General features: G+C 40.0%; 1 protein-coding gene across 1 annotated transcript in view; it reads left to right on the top strand.

Moving 5' to 3' along the window:
- Positions 1 to 12,394: 12,394 nt before the first annotated feature.
- Positions 12,395 to 20,234, top strand: part of LOC150077591 (uncharacterized) — a 52,463-nt gene continuing 44,623 nt past the window's right edge. Inside the window, exon 1 of the mRNA XM_090385954.1 lies at positions 12,395 to 12,510. Within this exon, the coding sequence (XP_090242080.1) occupies positions 12,472 to 12,510 (39 nt within the window). The 5' untranslated portion in view covers positions 12,395 to 12,471. The remainder of the gene's footprint in view (positions 12,511 to 20,234) is intronic.

The raw sequence follows: 20,234 nt of genomic DNA on the forward strand, positions 1-20,234 counted from the left end.
TTAGATAAAGGATGAGATTTTAAAGTGAAGTGTGGAATAAAGGGTTCCATTCCTACAAGAATAATTTCACTGACACGATCTGAGCAAACGTTGACATCAGAAGTTTTGAAACAGTAATCTGACCGAGGAAAAGAAGAAAATAAATCTCGCAGGTCATCCCATTTTGCATTCTTGTAATGCCAAACAATATGAGGTTGGGAATATCCATGAAATAAAGGCTCCATTGCAGAAGAGACAATCATCAATTGTGATCTGAGGTACCCAGAGGACCACTCACTTTGACCATGTACTTAGAAGGGTTGTTTGTGAGAAAAAGATCAAGCGTGTTGGCTGTATGGTTGGGATTGTCTGATTTTCTTGTAGATAAATGAACAATCTGTGCAAGGTCTTTAGAAATTGCAAAAGCCTCAGCATCTCAACCAGCTGGGTAGGTGTGACTAGAAAATGGAAGCCGGCTGGAGTTGTGAACGTTAAAATCACCAAGTAAAATTACCTCACTGTTAGGAAAGTTGGACTGGAGAAAGTCAAGTTGCAAAGAGAGGAAGTCAAAGAGTTCCAAGTGATTAGTGGAGTTGAGAGAACGGTAGAGACAACATATAAATTTGACAGAATGAGTTAAGAGAGAGAGAGATTTTAAGCCTTAAGAAATTCCAAATTACCAAGTCTCTCACAGGGAATATCGGAGTATGCACAAGTACCACCTTTGAGGCAAAAGGAATCATACAGCGAATAATTTGAGCAACTGAGATGAGCAGTAGTTGAATCAACTGATAACTGAGATTCTGTTAGAAGAAGTACATGGGGTTTGGCAGACTGCAAGTGGAAATGGACATCGATGAGATTAGAATTGAGACCACGTATATTTGTGAAATGAACTAGGAAGTATTTTGGGAGGTTTAGATCTTTTCGCAGATAAGCTTACTCTATTAATTTGATAATTCGTGGTGTATTCAATTGCAAGGAAGGTTGTGTGTGGGGGGGAACATGCTGTATGAAGTTAGAAATTTTTGGATATGGCGTACACATGGGAAGAATATACCCATATCAGAGATAGCAAGATTACTGAATACACTAGCTGATCCGAAAGCCTCCTAAAGAGTTTGCAATAGGTTCTGTGCAGTGTACTAACTGCACAGAACCGGCCGGCCTGCAAACACCGTTTTAGAGCTATACCCTCAAAATGTAAGGAAGATTGGATCTCGCCATGATGTTCATCATAACCTCAAAAGTCATCAGTCATACTGCATGATGAAAGAGATGTGGAAGGATTGGCCGGAACTTAGCTCTGGAGACTAAACATGGGTTCCACCAATTCAAGCCTCCAATAAGCAAAGCAGTGGTATTGCACCGGTTGATGAGAATCATCTAGCACCTAGTATTGCCTGGTAAAACAGAGGGGGCGGCATCCTTCCATGTGTTGTGGGCGCCTCACCTCGACCCCTGCTTATGTTGTTTCATACCTGGGCGTCACCCAGTGTGCTTGTGCATGGAGGTTATACCCAGGATTACTAACAGTCCCACCATCGTGAAGGTGCAAGCAGAGGATTTGGCTGTCACAGACCGTCCGGACTTTGCCGAAATTGGGTCTACTTGACTTGAATGTCACCCGAATATTAGTTCCATCAGCATTTTAGACTCCTAGGTAGTAAGTACAGCTTATTTGGCATATCTCAGAATGTCTGCGACAACCTCAAGGACCATATGCTAAAGCCAAGGACTTGGCATTAGCATCTATTGTAATGATGATGTTACTACCATTTACAAAATTCATAAGCTTCTCTAAATATTGTATTGAAATATCAATACTTAAAGAAGGAGGGCAGTAGACAGACACTAAATAAAAAGAAACCACAATAGGTGAAATGTGTATACATGTAGCATATTCAGTAAATTAAAAACAATAACAGTTTTTGGTACAACGTCTTTAGCATGTATAACCTTAGCAGTCATAGGAAAACCAGTTTCCTTAATAGATTCAACAAAAACCCCTACATATGGTTCTTGTAAACATAAAATATCCAGTCCTTTCTCAATCATACATACTTTTGCCTCATCCATCACAGATCTAGTTGCATAAATCTGAATAGGTGAGCTCCATTATAATCTGAATTAGAATGATTTTAAGACTATTCATGACATATGCACTTACTTGCTACCTTTAAAGCTTTTAAGATATTCAGGGCAATTTACACTGTGCTGCCAATTTATTAGGTACACCTACCTAGTAGCATGTTGAGCCTCCTTTAGCCTTCAAAACAGCCTGAATTCGTCTAGGCATGAATTGAAAAGGATGATGAAAACGTACAGGAATGGAGTACCATGCAGACATGAGTGTGTCACTCAGTTCCTTGAGATCTGGGGAACTGAGCGGGCTAGTGCAGCAAAGAAAAGCCATTGTCATATTCCTGGAACCATTCCATAGTGATTTTGGCTTTGTGCACCGCTGCATTATCCTGCTGGATGTAACCATCTGACTGAGGATAAACTGTCAACAGGAACAGATGCTCTTGGTCAGCAATGATGTTTAGGTACAATGCAGCATTCAGACGTGAATCTATGGGTATCAATGGACCCAACATGTGCCAAGAAAACATTCCCCACACCATAACACTGCCCCCACCACCTTGCATCGTAGTCATCAGACATGATGGGTCCACGGATTCATGTTGTTTTTGCCAAATTCTGAGCCTTCTATCAACATGATGCCCCAGGAACTTCGACTCGTCAGACCAAGCAACTGTTTTCCAATCCTCGATAGTCCAGTGCTAGTGTTGCTGTGCCCACAGGTGGCTTGCTCTCTTGTTCTTCATTGATAACAAAGGTACGTGATGTGGCTGTCGGCTGTTGTAGCCCATTCTCAACAAAGTGCGACTAGTGGTCCGTTGCAATTTTTTGTTCTGTGCACCAAGGTTGTATTCTGACATGATGTGCAACATTGTGGTTCGTCTGTTTGCTTGCACAATTCTAGCCATCCTCCTCTTCTGACCTCTCTCATCAACAAGCGATTTTCTTTTTTTCACAGGAGTGCCATTGAGAGAATGTTTTCTGTTCGTTGCACCTTTCTCGATACACCCTTGAAATTGTGTTGCATAAAAAGTTCAGGAGAACTGCAGTTTCAGAAATGCTTTGATATGCCATGCCATGTTCAAAGTCCGTTAGATCACTCCTTTTCCCCATTCTTGCTACGGTTTGTATGCTTAACTGATAATAGAAAGGTTGTTCTGCTGCATTTATATCCACAACTGTGGTCATGTGACTTGCAACGTTGTGGGACAAACCATTTGTGTGCACAGCAGGGGTGTACCTAATAAAGTGGCAGCACAGTGTATGTCCCTAATAGAATGTTCATAATTTCTTCCCCTTTTACACTTTATACATTTTGGTGGTGTCTCCTTACACTGACGATCTTTAAATAAATGTCCACCTTGGGCACAATGCCCACATGTTACCACTTTGCGCATGCAGAAGGATGCCGAATGGCCTTAACCAAGGCATTTAAAGCACTTGGTCACCATCACAAACTTTCTAAACCTATAAAAAGAAAATCCTATAAATACCCTGTCACTATTAAAAATATATCTGTAAATCTTAGGATCTAAAATAACAACCCAACTATTAAAAATATATCTGTAATTTATGACCATAAAGCAACTGACCATATCATAGTATCCAATCAAATTGATCAGACAAGACTTCCCCTTAACAAACCCATGCTGTGTCTGAATTATTACTGCAGTCATGTCTAGATGATTCCGCAGTGCTTCTTTAACTAGTGACTCCTTTATTTTCCTCAGATCCGCAGTTCAACTAACAGGTCTGTAATTACTTGTGTCACCCTTTGATCCCCCTTTGTGAATTGGGGATACGTTTCCACATCTCGAGTCTGTGGGAACCTCCCCCAGAGTCCAACGATGCTGTCATAATTATGGCTAAGGGTTTGCTTACATCCTTTGCCGCCTCCTTTAAATATAACTGGATAGATACGATCCACACCATGTGCTTTTCTTTTGTTTAACTTCAACAATTTCTTCCCAACTTTGCTCTCACTTATTACAAAATCATTTAGCTCCCTATTAGAGCTTAACTAGCTTCTGTCTTCCACTTCCCTACAGAATGTCTCATGTGTGAATGTACATGCAAAATACTCGTTAAATTTTTTAGCTATCTGAACAGGTTCATCAACAGTCGAACCATCGACTGACATTGTTGAATGACATTGGTCCTTTAGAGACAAGTGGGTTAACGGTTGTTGACCTGTAGTAGTAGTGGCATGTGATGCAAGAAAGCATGTGTATGAGCTTATGCAGCATCAGCCAAAAAAAAAAAAAAAAAATCACACCATTCCCTCCAAATGCCTGTCCAGTTCTTCCTTAAATTTATTCAACCTATCAACTTCCACAACGACAGATGGAAGTTTGTTCCAACAATTAACCACCCACTGGCTAAAGGCAAATTTCCGCACATCTATTCTACATCTGTCTTTTCTTAATTTGAATTTATGCCCCATTAGGTTCGTAATCTGAACAAGTGGAAGGATCCCATAAGAATTCAGCGTGCTCAACCCATTCAAGCCCTTATATGCCTCAATCAGATCACCGCGCAGGTGCCTAGTCTCCAGCCACTGCAATTTGCAGAACTTAAGCCTCTCTTGGTAAGAGGATCCCTTCATCCTTTCTCTGTACTCGCTCAAGTAAATCTACATCATTCCTAAAATGAGGCCTCCAGACCTGTACGCAGTACTCAAGGCGTGGCCTGACCATTGCCTTATACAGAGGGACAATCACCTCCTTTTCCCTGCTAGCAAAATTCCTATATATCATTGACAAAACCCCATGACCTGCCCTGGCAGCCTGTCTGCATTGCTCAGAAAACTTCATATCTGAATGCACAATTACTCCCAGGTCTTTTTCATTTTCTACCACCTTAAGTGTAGTACCACACAGTTGTTACGTTTCTCTGGGGTTACTTCTACCCATATGCAGTACTTTGCATTTGTCAAGGTTAAACTTCAGTTGCCACTTCTTAGCCCATCTGCCCAAATTATCTAGATCCTGTTGCAGTAGCACACTGCCATTACTGTCATTAACAACCCTGCCAACCTTTGTATCATCTGCACACTTTGTATCATCTGTTAACGTTGTTGATAATCTGAATTGGTATTTTGCATCTACATTCACAAATGTGTAATATTTAGAGATGGGGATGCCAGAAGTGAGTAAAATCCCCGGGGTACTTATTTTGTGATAACGGAGAGGAAAATGCAGAAATTGCTGAACCTAGAAATAAAAAATGGCACCTAGGTGGACGAGATAATAGAGTTATATTACTGGAGGCAGCAAAGTATCATGATAGCATCTTTGGATGCAAGCTAGGTGCGTATAAGCTGCGTATTTTCAAATCTATCTCCAATTCAAAAATGTGATGAAACAGGGACATGAGTAAAAACAGATCTGAATGCTGTTACAGGGGAAATAATGGATTCACTGGTTAAGGGAGTAAGGCAGAAACATCTAGACAGTATAACTGCATTCCTGTCTAGATGGTTCTGTATGACTCCATGATTTCCCCTGTAACGGCAGTCCGGTCTGTTATTACTCATGTCCCCCTTTCATCCCATTTTTGAATTGGAGATAGATTTGAAAATACGCAGTTCATAAGCAACTACCTTGCACCCAAAGATGATACCATGATCATGGCTAAAGGTTTGCTTACCTCCTTTGCTGCCTCCTGTAATATATCTCTATTGTCTTGTCCACCTAGGTGCCATTTTTTATTTCTTGCTTCAGTAATGATCTTGTCTGAATCCTCTGTGATACTATGACACAATAACAAAGGAACAGGATGCAAAAATAATTTTTACAACATACATTTCAAATTAAGAAAAGCCCTTGATACTGCTCTACGTAAAAGATTGCTCTCCCGTCTGGAATTTGTTTGTAGGCTAAAACGTGACCCATTAGAGACCAGAACGCACTTTTGTCAAGGCTCCCATTCACATGTTCCTGGAACCAGTTTTGACGAGCTCTGTGATAGTTTGGGGTTAAGAGCATAAACCACTTCCTTCCATCCAGTTCCTTTGCATCCAGCAAAGGAACTGGATGCAAAAAATAATTTTGATATCATATACTTGGATTTCAGGAAAGCTTTTGACACTGTTGCGCATGAAAGACTACTGTACAAATTGGAGCAGAATGGTATTAAGGGTAAGTTGCTACAATGGATAAAAGGATGGTTAAGTGGGAGAAGACAGAGGGTGGTAATCAATGGGTGCTGCTCTTCGTAGACTAATGTTATTAGTGGAGTCCCACAGGGTTCGGTGTTGGGTCCACTGTCGTTTTGTGTATTTATCAATGATATTGATGAAGGTATATCAGGCTTAATGTCGAAGTTTGCAGATGACACAAAGGTTGGCAGGGTTGTTAATGACAGTAATGGCAGTGTGCTTCTGCAACAGGATCTAGATAATTTGGGCAGATGGGCTAAGAAGTGGCAACTGAAGTTTAACCTTGACAACTGCAAAGTAGTGCATATGGGTAGAAGTAACCCCAGAGAAACGTACCAACTGTGTGGTACTACACTTAAGGTGGTAGAAAATGAAAAAGACCTGGGAGTAATTGTGCATTCAGATATGAAGTTTTCTGAGCAATGCAGACAGGCTGCCAGGGCAGGTCATGGGGTTTTGTCAATGATATATAGGAATTTTGCTAGCAGGGAAAAGGAAGTGATTGTCCCTCTGTATAAGGCAATGGTCAGGCCACGCCTTGAGTACTGCGTACAGGTCTGGAGGCCTCATTTTACGAAGGATGTAGATTTACTTGAGCGTGTACAGAGAAGGGCAACAAGATTGGTGAGGGGAATGAATGGATCCTCTTACCAAGAGAGGCTTAAGTTCTGCAAATTGCAGTGGCTGGAGACTAGGCACCTGCGCGGTGATCTGATTGAGGTCTATAAGGCCTTGAATGGGTTGAGCACGCTGAATTCTGACGGGATCCTTCCACTTGTTCAGATTACGAACCTACGGGGACATAAGTTCAAATTAAGAAAGGACAGATGTAGAATGGATGTGCGGAAATTTGCCTTTAGCCAGCGGGTGGTTAATTGCTGGAGCCTATGGCAGATATAAGTTAATCTGTAATCAGGTCACAAAGGAGGTTCGGCAGGCGAAGGCAGATTACGAGAAATCCTTGGCAAAAAATGCTAAGAAAAACAGCAAGGATTTCTTTACTTATATAAACTCTAAAAGGAAGGGGATGAATCTGATTGGTCCACTTGACATCGAAGGTTCGACTGTTGATGATCCTGCTCAGATAGCAAACAAACTGAATGAGTATTTTGCATCTACATTCACACATGAGGAATTATTAAGGTTTGAAAATGGCAGAAGGTTATCAAATTGTAGCAAGATACTTAATGATTTTGTAATAACTGAGAGCAAAGTGGAAGAGAAACTGTTGAAGTTAAACGCAAGAAAAGCACCTGGGGTGGATGGGATCTATTCAGTTATATTAAAGGAGGCGGCAAAGCAACTTAGCAAACCCTTAGCCATAATTATGAGAGCATCCTTGGACTCAGGGGAGGTTCCCACGGACTGGAGATGTGCAAATGTATCCCCAATTCACAAAGGGAGATCGAAGGGTGACACGAGTAACTACAGACCAGTTAGTTTAACTTCTGTTCCGGGTAAAATAATGGAGTCGCTGGTCAAAGATGCATTGCAGGATCATCTAGACAAGACTGCAGCAATAATTCAGACACAGCATGGGTTTGTTAAGGGAATGTCTTGTCTGACAAATTTGATAGGATATTATGATGTGGTTACAAAGGAACTGGATGCAAAAAATAATTTTGATATCATATATTTGGATTTCAGGAAAGCTTTTGACACTGTTGCGCATGGAAGACTATTGTACAAATTGGAGCAGAATGGTATTAAGGGTAAGTTGCTACAATGGATAAAAGGATGGTTAAGTGCTAGAAGACAGAGGGTGGTAATCAATGGGTGCTGCTCTTCTTGGACTAATGTTATTAGTGGAGTCCCACAGGGTTCGGTGTTAGGTCCTCTGTTGTTTTGTATATTTATCAATGATATTGATGAAGGTATATCAGGCTTAATGTCGAAGTTTGCAGATGATACAAAGGTTGGCAGGGTTGTTAATGACAGTAATGGCAGTGTGCTACTGCAACAGGAACTAGATAATTTGGGCAGATGGGCTAAGAAGTGGCAACTGAAGTTTAACCTTGACAAATGCAAAGTACTGCATATGGGTAGAAGTAACCCCAGAGAAACGTACCAACTGTGTGGTACTACACTTAAGGTGGTGGAAAATGAAAAAGACCTGGGAGTAATTGTGCAGGCAGATATGAAGTTCTCTGAGCAATGCAGACAGGCTGCCAGGGCAGGTCATGGGGTTTTGTCAATGATATATAGAATTTTGCTAGCAGGGAAAAGGAGGTGATTATCCCTCTCTATAAGGCAATGGTCAGGCCACGCCTTGAGTACTGCGTACAGGTCTGGAGGCCTCATTTTAGGAAGGATGTAGATTTACTTGAACGTGTACAGAGAAGGGCAACAAGATTGGTGAGGGGAATGAAGGGATCCTCTTACCAAGAGAGGCTTAAGTTCTGCAAATTGCAGTGGCTGGAGACTAGGCACCTGCGCGGTGATATGATTGAGGTATATAAGGCCTTGAATGTGTTGAGCACGCTGAATTCTGATGGGATCCTTCCACTTGTTCAGGTTACGAACCTAAGGGGGCATAAATTCAAATTAAGAAAAGACAGATGTAGAATAGATGTGCGGAAATTTGCCTTTAGCCAGCGGGTGGTTAATTGCTGGAACAAACTTCCATCTGTCGTTGTGGAAGTTGATAGGTTGAATAAATTTAAGGAGGAACTGGACAGGCATTTGGAGGGAATGGTGTGATTTTTTTTTTTTTTTTTTTTTTGGCTGATGCTGCATAAGCTCATACATTTGCTTTCTTGCATCACATGCCACTACTACTACTACTACTACTACTACTACAAACTTCCATCTGTCGTTGTGGAAGTTGATAGGTTGAATAAATTTAAGGAGGAACTGGACAGGCATTTGGAGGGAATGGTGTGATTTTTTTTTTTTTTTTGGCTGATGCTGCATAAGCTCATACATTTGCTTTATTGCATCACATGCCACTACTACTACTACTACTACTACTACAAACTTCCATCTGTCGTTGTGGAAGTTGATAGGTTAAATAAATTTAAGGAGGAACTGGACAGGCATTTGGAGGGAATGGTGTGATTTTTTTTTTTTTTTGGCTGATGCTGCATAAGCTCCTACACTTGCTTTCTTGCATCACGTGCCACTACTACTGCCACTGCCTTCCTTTCGTAGAGTCCACTTGAATGGACTTCCTTAACACAATCCGGTTAGAAATGTTTTCACATATGTCCCCAGCAGTCGCCGTAGCCTAGTGGTCAGGCGCGCGGGTGCATAAGTACACGTGCCTTGAGTGACCGGGGTTCTAGCCCGTGACTGCTGAATAAGGTGCTGTTTCATGTATTCTGGCTATCTTTGAACTCCTCTGACCGTTTGGTCGTTCCGGAGTATAATCAGAAAATGTATTTATTTATTTTATTAGTTGAGGCATATGATGCAAGAAAAGCAAGCTTATACTAGCTTCAGTTGTGATCTTGTCTGAATTCTCTGATTTGATACTTTGACGCAATAACAAAGGAACAGGATGAAAAAAATAATTTTAACAACATACATTTCAAATTAAGAAAAGCCCTTAATACTGCTCTACGTAAAAGATTGCTGTGCTGTCTAGAGTTTGTTTGTAGACTAAAACGCATCAGCAAAAAAGAAAACAAAATTTCCCATTTCACCCATCCGGTCACTCGAAATGTTTGTCTCGTTCAGCCTTAAATTTATCTTAGCTATTAACTTCCATAACAACAGTTGGAAGCCTGTGCCAACAACGAGCTACCCGATGGCTAAACGCAAATTTCCTTACATCTATTCTACAGCTGTCTTTTCTCAATTTGAGTCTATACCCCCCTCACGTTCTTAATCTGAGCAAGCGGAAATATCACGTTCTTAATCCGAGCAAGCGGAAGTATCTCGTCAGCATTGAGCCTGCTCAAACCATTCAAGGCCTTATACACGTCAATCAGATAACTTCGCAGGTGCCTAGTCTCCAGATGCTGCAACTTGCAGAACATATGCCTTTCTTCGTTAGCACACCCCAGTTGATGACAGGACGTAAAGTTCCATCTTGCTGTTTCTTACAGCAAGACGGACAGCAAGAAGCCCATACTCACCAGATGTGACCCCTGGGGATATCTATTGGATACTCTAAATTTGCATTCCAGGACGCCTATTATATCACATATTTGCCTTCAGCCACATTACTCACGTTAAAATAATCCAGAAAAAAATTTATTCAATTAATTTTGTTGAGGTATTTTGTATATACAGGGTGATTCACGACCAGTGCGACAAACTTGCAGGAGGTGTAGGGGCCCAAAGACGAATCGGAATTACATAGCATTGCAGGGTCAGAAATGCCTTCGTCATGCGATAGAGGACGTTGAAGGGAAGGTCTCGTGAACAGCGATCCCGCTGGAAGTCAGCATTTGCGAACCGGTTCCCGAGGCAGTAGGATGGACGAGTATTCAAACGTTGAACTGGCCGACATGCACCTCGCGTATGGTGCTGCGGACCGGACTGTAACAGGCCGCACAGGCGTGCTCCTCATCATACGATTTTCGCACGTGTGCACAGAAGGTTACGTGACACTGGTTGCTTCACGAGAGGTACCATGAATCGAGAGCGAACGACGAGGACGCCAGACAATGAGGAGAATGTCCTACGTCTTGCAGAAGGCAATCGGAGTACGAGTACTCGAGCGATAGGCGAACGATTGGGTATTTCCCAATCCACTGCTATGTAGTGGATTGGGAAATACTACTTTTGCTACTTGGTTTCTGCAACAGAAACGGGCACAGATTTTTAAGTACCATAAAGCATTTTTGGATGGCCGTGAGAGTGTGGAAGACGAACCTCATTCTGGAAGACCTTGCACGTCAAAAACGGACGAAAATGTGACCAAAGTTAGGGCATTCGTGGAGTCTGATCGCCGTTTGACAGCCAGAATCATCGGTAATGAGTTGAATTTGAATCACCAAACCGTTCACGACATTAAAAATTTGTGCAAAGCTCGTTCCAAAAAACCTCACCAACGAACAAAAGGAAAACCGAAGGAATGTGTGCCTGGACCTTCTTGAACGCATCGAAAATGACGAAAAAAAGTTTTTCAAACATGTCATAATGGGTGATAAAGCGTGGATTTTCTAGTACCATCCCGAAACCAAACGACAAAGTTTGGTGTGGCATACGAGCAACTCATCGCTCCCGAAAAAAGCAAGAAAGTGCAAATCGAAAATCAAATTCATGCTAATTTGTTTTTTCGACAGTCAAGGTGTGTTCATAAGTAATTTGTGCCTCAAGATCAAACAGTTAATCATCAGTACTAGTGTAAGGTCCTTGAACGACTCAGAAAAAGGGTTAATCGTGTCCGGCTGGAGATTGCGAACTCTTAGATGCTGCATCACGACAACGCTCCCTGTCACACTGTCATTTCCGTGACCGAATTTTTGACCAAAAGGGTATTGCAGTGGTTCCGCAGCCCCCATACTCACCTGACCTGAGTCCGTTCGACTTCTTCGTTTTCCCCAAGCTCAAATTCCATCTCAAAGGTCGTCATTTTGGAACTGTGAACAACATCCAAAAGTCGTGACATACCAGCTACCTGGAGTGAGAGCAACGTCTCCGGCGGTGTATCGCTTCCCAAGGGAACTATTTTGAAGGGGATAATGTTGATTTGTAGTTCAGTTGTTAATAAAAAAATTTATAGCACCAGTCTCATTACTTTTTAGACACACTTCGTATATATATATATGGTCGACCACCGTTTGGCGAACCCCCTGGAACTGGTCTACGGACCCCAGTTTGGGAAACGCTGCCTTAGAGGATCACTTATGCCATTGTCATACTCTGCAATAAATTGCAGAGTATGAAACTGGTTTTTCTTTCCAGGTATTTTTTAATTTGGTGAAACAACACATGTTGTAGCATACTGTATGTTTATTAAATGCTAAAAAAATTTCTAACTGTGTTATTATTACTGGCACGAATATTTTACAGACACCTTTGCCCTTTGACATAAGCTTTAACATTTTGGCTATTTTTTTACGGACCGCCCGCAAATTCATCAAAGGATTTCAGCCCGTAAGGTGCCCTTATTTTCAAGCATATCATGACTCTGAAGAACTGTTCAATGATCAGTAGAAACTAACTTTTCGGTAGGGTCGTCATTGATATTAACAGATGGCGCTTTAACTTTCCATTTAACTTTTTAAAAACGTCGTGAGGCTTAACGAGTAGCAAATTCAAGTGGAATAGTAGTTGTAGAATCTAGTTTTCTGAGGATGGAAGAGAACAGAGAGCAAATTTTATCTGATTTTCAGGTTTGTCTTTGTCATAGTCTTTCATTCGTGTATTATTTCTCAGTGGTGTATTATTATAAAAAAAAGGGGGGGGGGTTAAGAAAACGTAGTAGTTCATATGAGAATTGTGCACATATTTTTATTAAAAATGTTTGATGATTGGTTATTATTATAATTTTAATAAAATTTATATTTAGGAAAACCACTTTTTATGATATGTTTGTTAGGATTTCACGTGCATCAATTTTACGCATCAGTGGCTTGAACTGTTGATGCGAACAGCTGATATACCAGCTCGATATTTTCCCTAGCACTAGGCAACCATTTTTTTTCTTCTCCTCCAAAAATGTGGTATACTTCAGAAATTGCCTAGCACCCACAGATTTTGAGAGGAGTGCAGATGAACAAATGAAAAATATTTTTTTCCATTTTCCCCAATATTTTTCTCCTTTTGTAATTGTCAGGAGCCTCTCTGATTAATGCCCGTCAATATACTGGGCTTCCAACTTCTTGGGAAATGTAATGTTTTCATGGAAGCGTTATTAGCCTTTTCCCCCAGATTATGAGTAGAAGGTTATATAAGGGGAAGTCTGAATATGAGAAGGGAGAGGATGTATTTTTATAGGCATATTACAACTGGTGGGCGTGTAATAAATTCTTAGCCAGGGTTTTATAGTTGTCTGTTGCTCAAAAAAATGGTCAAACTTTATTGATTATGAATATTTTTTGCATTTCCAAAGGATTTACCACTCTTTCAAAATGTTCATCAAAGCTACTCAATAACTGAGTTGCAGACTGACAAATATGCATTTTTTGATTTTGGCATGGAAACTTCAGTTTTAAATCTATCTCCATTCCTGTCCATAAGGTTCACATAATTTTTCATTATACATAACTCTATGTGAAAATAAAATTTAAAAATATGTTTGACCAGTGATTGGCTCATAAAAACAGTTTTCTCTCCAGGTACAAGAGTCATGTGAAGGGATCAAATCTTAGTTATGTAATGGATGGTTTTGGCTTTCATCTGTTCCACTCACACAGAAAGCAATAGTATTTTTTAAAATAAAATTGTTTTGATCTGATCTGACCAGAAAAGTCTACTGACTGACCACTGCAGGACGATTTAGAAAACTCCTGACATCAGAATTTCTTAATTATCAGTCCAACTAATATAACTGGGATTTCAGGCCCTGTTGTGGGTGATCGTGGAACAAATGAATATGTGTGCTGTGTTAGAGTAACTAAGAGTTGGAACATGTGCACTTATACTTGAATGTACACTAATGCTAGGAGCATTATAAGTAAATTTAATGAATTTGAAGTACTGATTAAGTCATCAAACTTAGACAGTTTAGGAATACCAGAGAGAGAGAGAGAGAGAGAGAGAGAGAGAGAGATGGTGTTACTCAGACATAAGTAATGCTGAATTTGAATATGGGAAGTATAACATATACAGGAAGGACAGAAGAGGTGCAGATGTTGGATGAACTATTGAGACACATGGCATAAAGAGAAGTGCATAGGTTGCATATAAATTATTAGATGATACAGATGCCAATGATAGATATAAATTAGTCTGTAATCAACTCACAAAGGAGGTTAGGCAAGCTAAGGCAGATTATGAGAAGTCTCTGGTAAAGAAAAACAGCAAAGACACTTCTATGCTTATATTATTATTAGAAGGAAGATGTTGAATCACATTGGACCACTTAATGTCTATGAGTTAATTGTTAATGATCCTGCTCAGGTTACAGATAAATTGAATGAATATTTTGCATCTACATTCATACATGAGGAATTTTGTAGGGAAGGGGATGCCAGAAGTTTATGAAACACTAATGAGGAGCCAAATGACTTTGTGATAGCTGAAAGGAAAGTGGAGGAGATTTTGTTGAGGATGGACATAAAAAAAAGGCACCTGGGGCAGATATAACCTATCTAATTGTATTAAGGGAGACAGCAAAGAGGGTAAGCAAATCCTTAGCCATAATTATGAGAGCATCCTTGGATTCAGAGAAGTCCCTATGGACTGGAGATGTGTGAATATATTCCCAGTTCATAAAGGAGGATCAAAAGGCAACATGAGTAATTACAGACTTGTTGGCTTAATGTCTGTTCCAGGGAAAATAATGGAATCACTGGTTAAAGAAGTAATGCAATTATACTGCAATCACAGCATGGATTTGTCAAGGGGCCAGTCTTGTTTAACCAATCTGATAGGTTACTGTGATGCAGTGACCAAGGAATTGGATGCAAAAAATAATTTTGACATCATATACTCTGATTTCAGGAAGGCTTTTTATAGTGTTGCACATAAAAGGCTGCTGTACATTGGAGCAATGTGGCATTATGGACAAATTACTGCTATGGATAAAGGGATGGCTAAGTGGAAGAAGACAGTGGTTATCTATGGGCACTGCTCTACATGGACAGATATTATTAGTGGAGTTCCTAGGGTTCAGTGCTAGGTCCATTGTTGTTTTCAATATTTATCAATGATATTGATGAAGAGTTAATGGCTAAGTTTGTAGATGATGCAAAGGTTGGCAGGGTGGTTAACAACAAGCATCAGGGTGAGCTACTTCAAGAAGATCTAGGAAAATTGGGTTGATGGACTGAGAAGTAGTAGTCAAAGTCTAACATTGACAAATGAAAGGTACTGCATATGGATAGCAGTAATTCAGATCAGTGTACCAACTGTGTGGTACAACATTCATAGTAGTAGAGAATGAAAAAGACTTTGGGTATTTGTGCAGTCAGATATGAAATTCTCTGGGTAGTGCAGACATGCTGCCAGGGCAGCTTACATGGTTTTTTTCAATGATATACATAAACTTTCCATAGATGTGTGGAAATTTGCCTTTAGCTAGTGGGTAGTTGATTGCTGGAACAGACTTCCATCTGTTGTTGTGCAAGTTGATAGCTTAAATAAATTCAAGGGGAAACTGAACAAACGTTTAGAGGCAGTGGATGTGCGAAATGTTTTTTTTTTTTTTTTTTTTTTGGCTGATGCTACATAAGCTTGCTTTCTTGGATCACATGCCTCTACTACTATTACAATTACTTTGCTGGCAGTGTTAAGGAGTTGATTATCCCTTTTGTATAAGGCCATGGTTAGGCTGCATCTTGACTACTGTATACAGGTCCAAAGGCCTCACTTTAGGAAAAATATAGATCTGCTGGAACGGGTACAGAGAAGGACAATGAGACTGGTGAAGGGAACAAAAGGGTGCTGTTACTTAGAAAGTCTTCAGTTCTGCAAATTGCAGTGTCTCGAGACTAGACACCTGTGGGGAGATCTTATTGAGGTGTTTGAAGAAGAAGCTGAATGTTAATGGTATTCTTCCACTTGCTAAGACTACACACAGTAGGGGATATAAATTCAAGTTGAGAAAGGGAGAAACAGTGGTTGCAGGATAGATGTGTGGCAGTTCAGCCATCGGATGGTTGATTGTTGGAACAGGCCTCCATCTGTTATTGTGGAAGTGGATGGGTTGAATAAAGTGAGAATTAGACAAATTCTTGGAAGGTATAGATTTGAGTGAACTGTTTTTTTTTTGTTTTTTTTTTTTTGCTGATGCTATATAAACTTGCTTTCTTTCATCATTTGTCATCGCTGCCACTACTACTATAAACAGATAGACCAAAATCTAAATACATGATAACTAAAATATGAAATATCTTGCGAACTGAGGGAACTACTACTATAAACAGATAGACCAAAATCTAAATACATGATAACTAAAATATGAAATATCTTGCGAACTGAGGGTGCTAGGAAAACAATTCTGCAGATTTGAAATTGGCGTTAAAAACTACACTGTTGTCGATTTTTCTACTGAAACAATTATTTTTCATTGTTTAATGTAATTTTCAGATGTGGCAGCACTGGTTGAACAGAATTCTAGAAAGCTGCTCAATAAAATATATTCTGAAATTTGTATTCCAATAGTAACTCTGTAACAAATTAACATAAACATTTAATAAATTTAAAAAAAAACTATTTTTAACAGTACCAATGTTTGTTGCCAAATTTGTTTATCTACTTTGTATGTGCAAGTGACAAAAAACCTAGAATAACTAGGGGTGATACAGAATCACCTAGACAAGACTATAGTAATAGTTCAGACACAGCATGGGTTTGTTAAGGGGAAGTCTTGTATGACCAATTTGATAGGATACTATGATGTGGTCACAGGAACTGGATGCAAAAAATAATTTTGATATCATATACTACAATTTCAGGAAAACATTTGATACTGTTGCATATGGAAAACTGATGTACAAATTGGAGAGGTATGGCATTAAGGGTAAGTTGCTACAATGGATAAAGGGATGGTTGAGTGAGAGACAACAGAGAGTGGTAATCAATGGACACTGCTCTTTGTGGACAAATGTTATTAGTGGAGTTCCCCAGGGTTCAATGTTGGGCCCAATGTTGTTTTATATATTTATTAATGATATTGATGAAGGTATATCAGGCTTAATGTCCAAGTTTGCAGATGATACAGAGGTTGACAGGGTTGTTAACATTAGTTAACAAATAAATTTAAATCCATTTGGAGTATGCTACTCCAAATGGATCTAAATAATTTGGGAAAATGGGATGGTAAGTGGCAACTGAAGTTTAACGTTGACAAACACAAAGTATTGCATATGGGTAGCAGTAACCCAAGAGAAATGTACCAACTGTGTGTTCTACACTCAGGGATTTGGATTTTATTGGCGCATTAGCAACTAAGGCTATTAATGCACACTCAGGGAGATGGAGAATGAAAAAGACCTGGGGGTAATTGTGCAGTCCCATATGAAGTTCTCTGAGCAGTGCAGATGGGCAGCCAGAACAGATTTTGCCAATGATATATAGGAATTTTGCTAGCAGAGACAAGGAGGTGATTATCCCTTTGTATAAGGCAGTGGTCACACCATGCCTTAAGTACTGCGTACAGGTCTGGAGTCCTCATTTTAGGAAGGATGTAGAGTTGCTAGAACGAGTACAGAGAAGGGCAACAAGATTGGTGAGAGGAACAAAGGGGTGTGCTTATGAAGAAAGGCTTAAGTCTGCAAGTTGCAGCATCTGGAGACTAGGCACCTGCGAGGTGATCTGATTGAGATGTATATGGCCTTGAATGGTTTGAGCAGGCTCAATGCTGAAGATATAGTTCCGTTTGCTCAGACTAAGGACTTTGAAGGGGCATAGATTCAAATTGAGGAAAGACAGTTGTAGAATAGATGTGTAGAAGTTTGCCTTTAGCCAGCAGGTAGTTGATTGCTGGAACAGACCCATCTGTTGTGAAAGTTGATAGTTAAATAAATTTAAGGCTGAACTAGACAAACATTTGGAGTGAAAAAACCTTCCCATTTCGCCCATCTGGCGAAATGGGAATTTTTTTTTTTCTGCTGATGCTGTATAAGCTTGCTTTCTTGCATCATATGCCTCAACAAATGTTAATGCTAACTCTTGGGGGTGCCCTACCTCTTGAACTTGGCTAATCACACCCTTGATTAAATAGGGGCCTAAGAAATTCCTCTGGCCATAGACTAGAATCAAATGCAGACCTTTTCTGTAGCTGCTACAGAAAATTTGCACACAATGTAGGAAATCAAGATGAAACATTTAACCCTTTTAGCGTGACATTGACTCCATGAGACCACGGAAGGTGTTCTCATGTTTCCTGCATGAGCTGGACAAAAAGACATCATGGAGTTTGGCAGTGGTATGAGACTCTGGCATGAACTGGTGAATGCCGTGGTCCACAAATGTTTGACGGGGGAATCTGGCAGCCAAGTGAGTGCACAAAATTCTTATATATGATCCTTGAACCTTTCCTGCATAGTGTGGTTCTTATGACATGGGGTGTTGTCTTGTTGCAATAAGCCAGTGCCATTTGGATACACAATAACCAAGTATGTCAAAACTTGTTCCTAACAGTGCTGAGGTAGGATCTGGTGGCGAGGGTGTGTTCAGTGGGACCCATGAAAACATCCCCCAAAACCATGATACCACTACTTTTGTGCTGGCCTGTTTTCATGCAGTCTGGTTGTAGTTATTCACCTGTTTTTTGTTGTATACACACCCATCCATCGGCTTGATGATGCCATTCCTGGACATTGGACCGGTTCTTCAATATTCACTCCTGTGCCCACTGCAAGCAGAAGTGTTGTGGCAGTCGGTCAGCACGGGTGTATAGACAAGTTGAGTACTCTGTGGGCCTATCCTCAAGAGTATCTGCTGGATGCTGTGCTTGGAAATGTTTCTCTGTGTGCCCTGGTTGTAGTCTGCCAGTAATTGAGAGACCATGAGTCATCCGTTGTCCTAGACAGTATTATGTACCAACACCGCTGTCCGCCTCAACTGTTAACCATTGGTGGTCTCTCTATCTGGGCATGTTGGTGCTTGTGTGTCCTTCTTTGGGCCATTCCTCTTACACCTTCACTGTTGCGGCCCTTTAACAGCCAACAATGCTTGTGGTTGGAAGATGCTTGCGCCACCTTCCTAGTGCCACAAATCATTCCATTTTCAGACTCAGTCAAGTCCCTTTCCTCATTGCATGGACTTTGTACTAATGAACTGACAGGCACTATCTATTCCATCACTATATATGTTGCATGGGTTGGTGATGACACTCTTAGTTGCTGTGGGATACATCCACTCATGGAGACTGCACCTCATACCAGGTTTCTTGACAAATGTCACTGCCAAAATGTGGTAAATTTATTTATTTTTTTTGCTTATGAATAGGTTATCTCAGATCTCGTGTAAAAGGCACTGATGGAGAATTTAATTTTAGTTATAAAAACACAACTCCATGTAAAATATAGTCAATATTAAGAATTTGACCCCTAAGTATAGTAAAATAATTGGAATATGTTAAAAATAACTAGATAATCATGCACTAATTAGTGATGTTTTAGACTGTTTGGACTCCATTAGTATCCATCCATCAGTAGTGGCAAAATGATGCAAGAGGCAAGCTTATGTTGCATCACTCAAAAAAAAAAAAAAAACCACTTCATTTGTTCATCCCTTTTAATTGACCTTTTTCATATTTATTCAAATAAATCTTCAGTACTGCAGTATGCAACATAACCATTACCTTATTCTACAGGATAATTGCCTGTTTTGTCCCTGCTGGCAACATTCCTATATATTATTGATAGAACTCTGTGAGCTGGCTTAGCAGCCTCTTTGCATTGATCAGGGTATTTCATGTCAGAACTAGCATTTAATAATATTAAACTTCAGTTGCTACTTTTCTGTCTTATTCAGATCTTGTTGAATTAGTGTATCCAGATTAATTAACCACCTTGCCTACCATTGTACATCCTAAAAATTAGTTATTAAACTTTATATGCATATATCAATATCATTAGTGAAAACAGTAAAAGGCATGTTATTTAACCTCAAGGGATTGCACTCATAACATTAGTCCATGGAGAACAGTTGCCATTAAATTCTGTCTCCTGCCATTCAACTATTGCTTTATCCATAATAGTAACTTGCCACCAATTGTCAAAGCCGTACTGAAATCTAAATATGTAAAAATTTTTAACTCCACTTAGTTTGTGACTACTTCATAGTAGCTAATCATATTGGTCAGACAAGATCTCCTCTTAACAGATCCATGCTTGAATGTCAAGATAATCCTGTATTATTTCTTTAACTACTGACTCCATTGTTTTCTTCTTGGCACTGAAGTTAAGCTTGGTCTTTAACTTTCAATCACATGCTCTCAATTTAA

The sequence above is a fragment of the Mastigoproctus giganteus genome, chromosome 12 (assembly GCF_048544385.1).
Source record: "Mastigoproctus giganteus isolate SK-2022 chromosome 12, ASM4854438v1, whole genome shotgun sequence".
Taxonomy (NCBI): Eukaryota; Metazoa; Arthropoda; class Arachnida; order Uropygi; family Thelyphonidae; genus Mastigoproctus; species Mastigoproctus giganteus.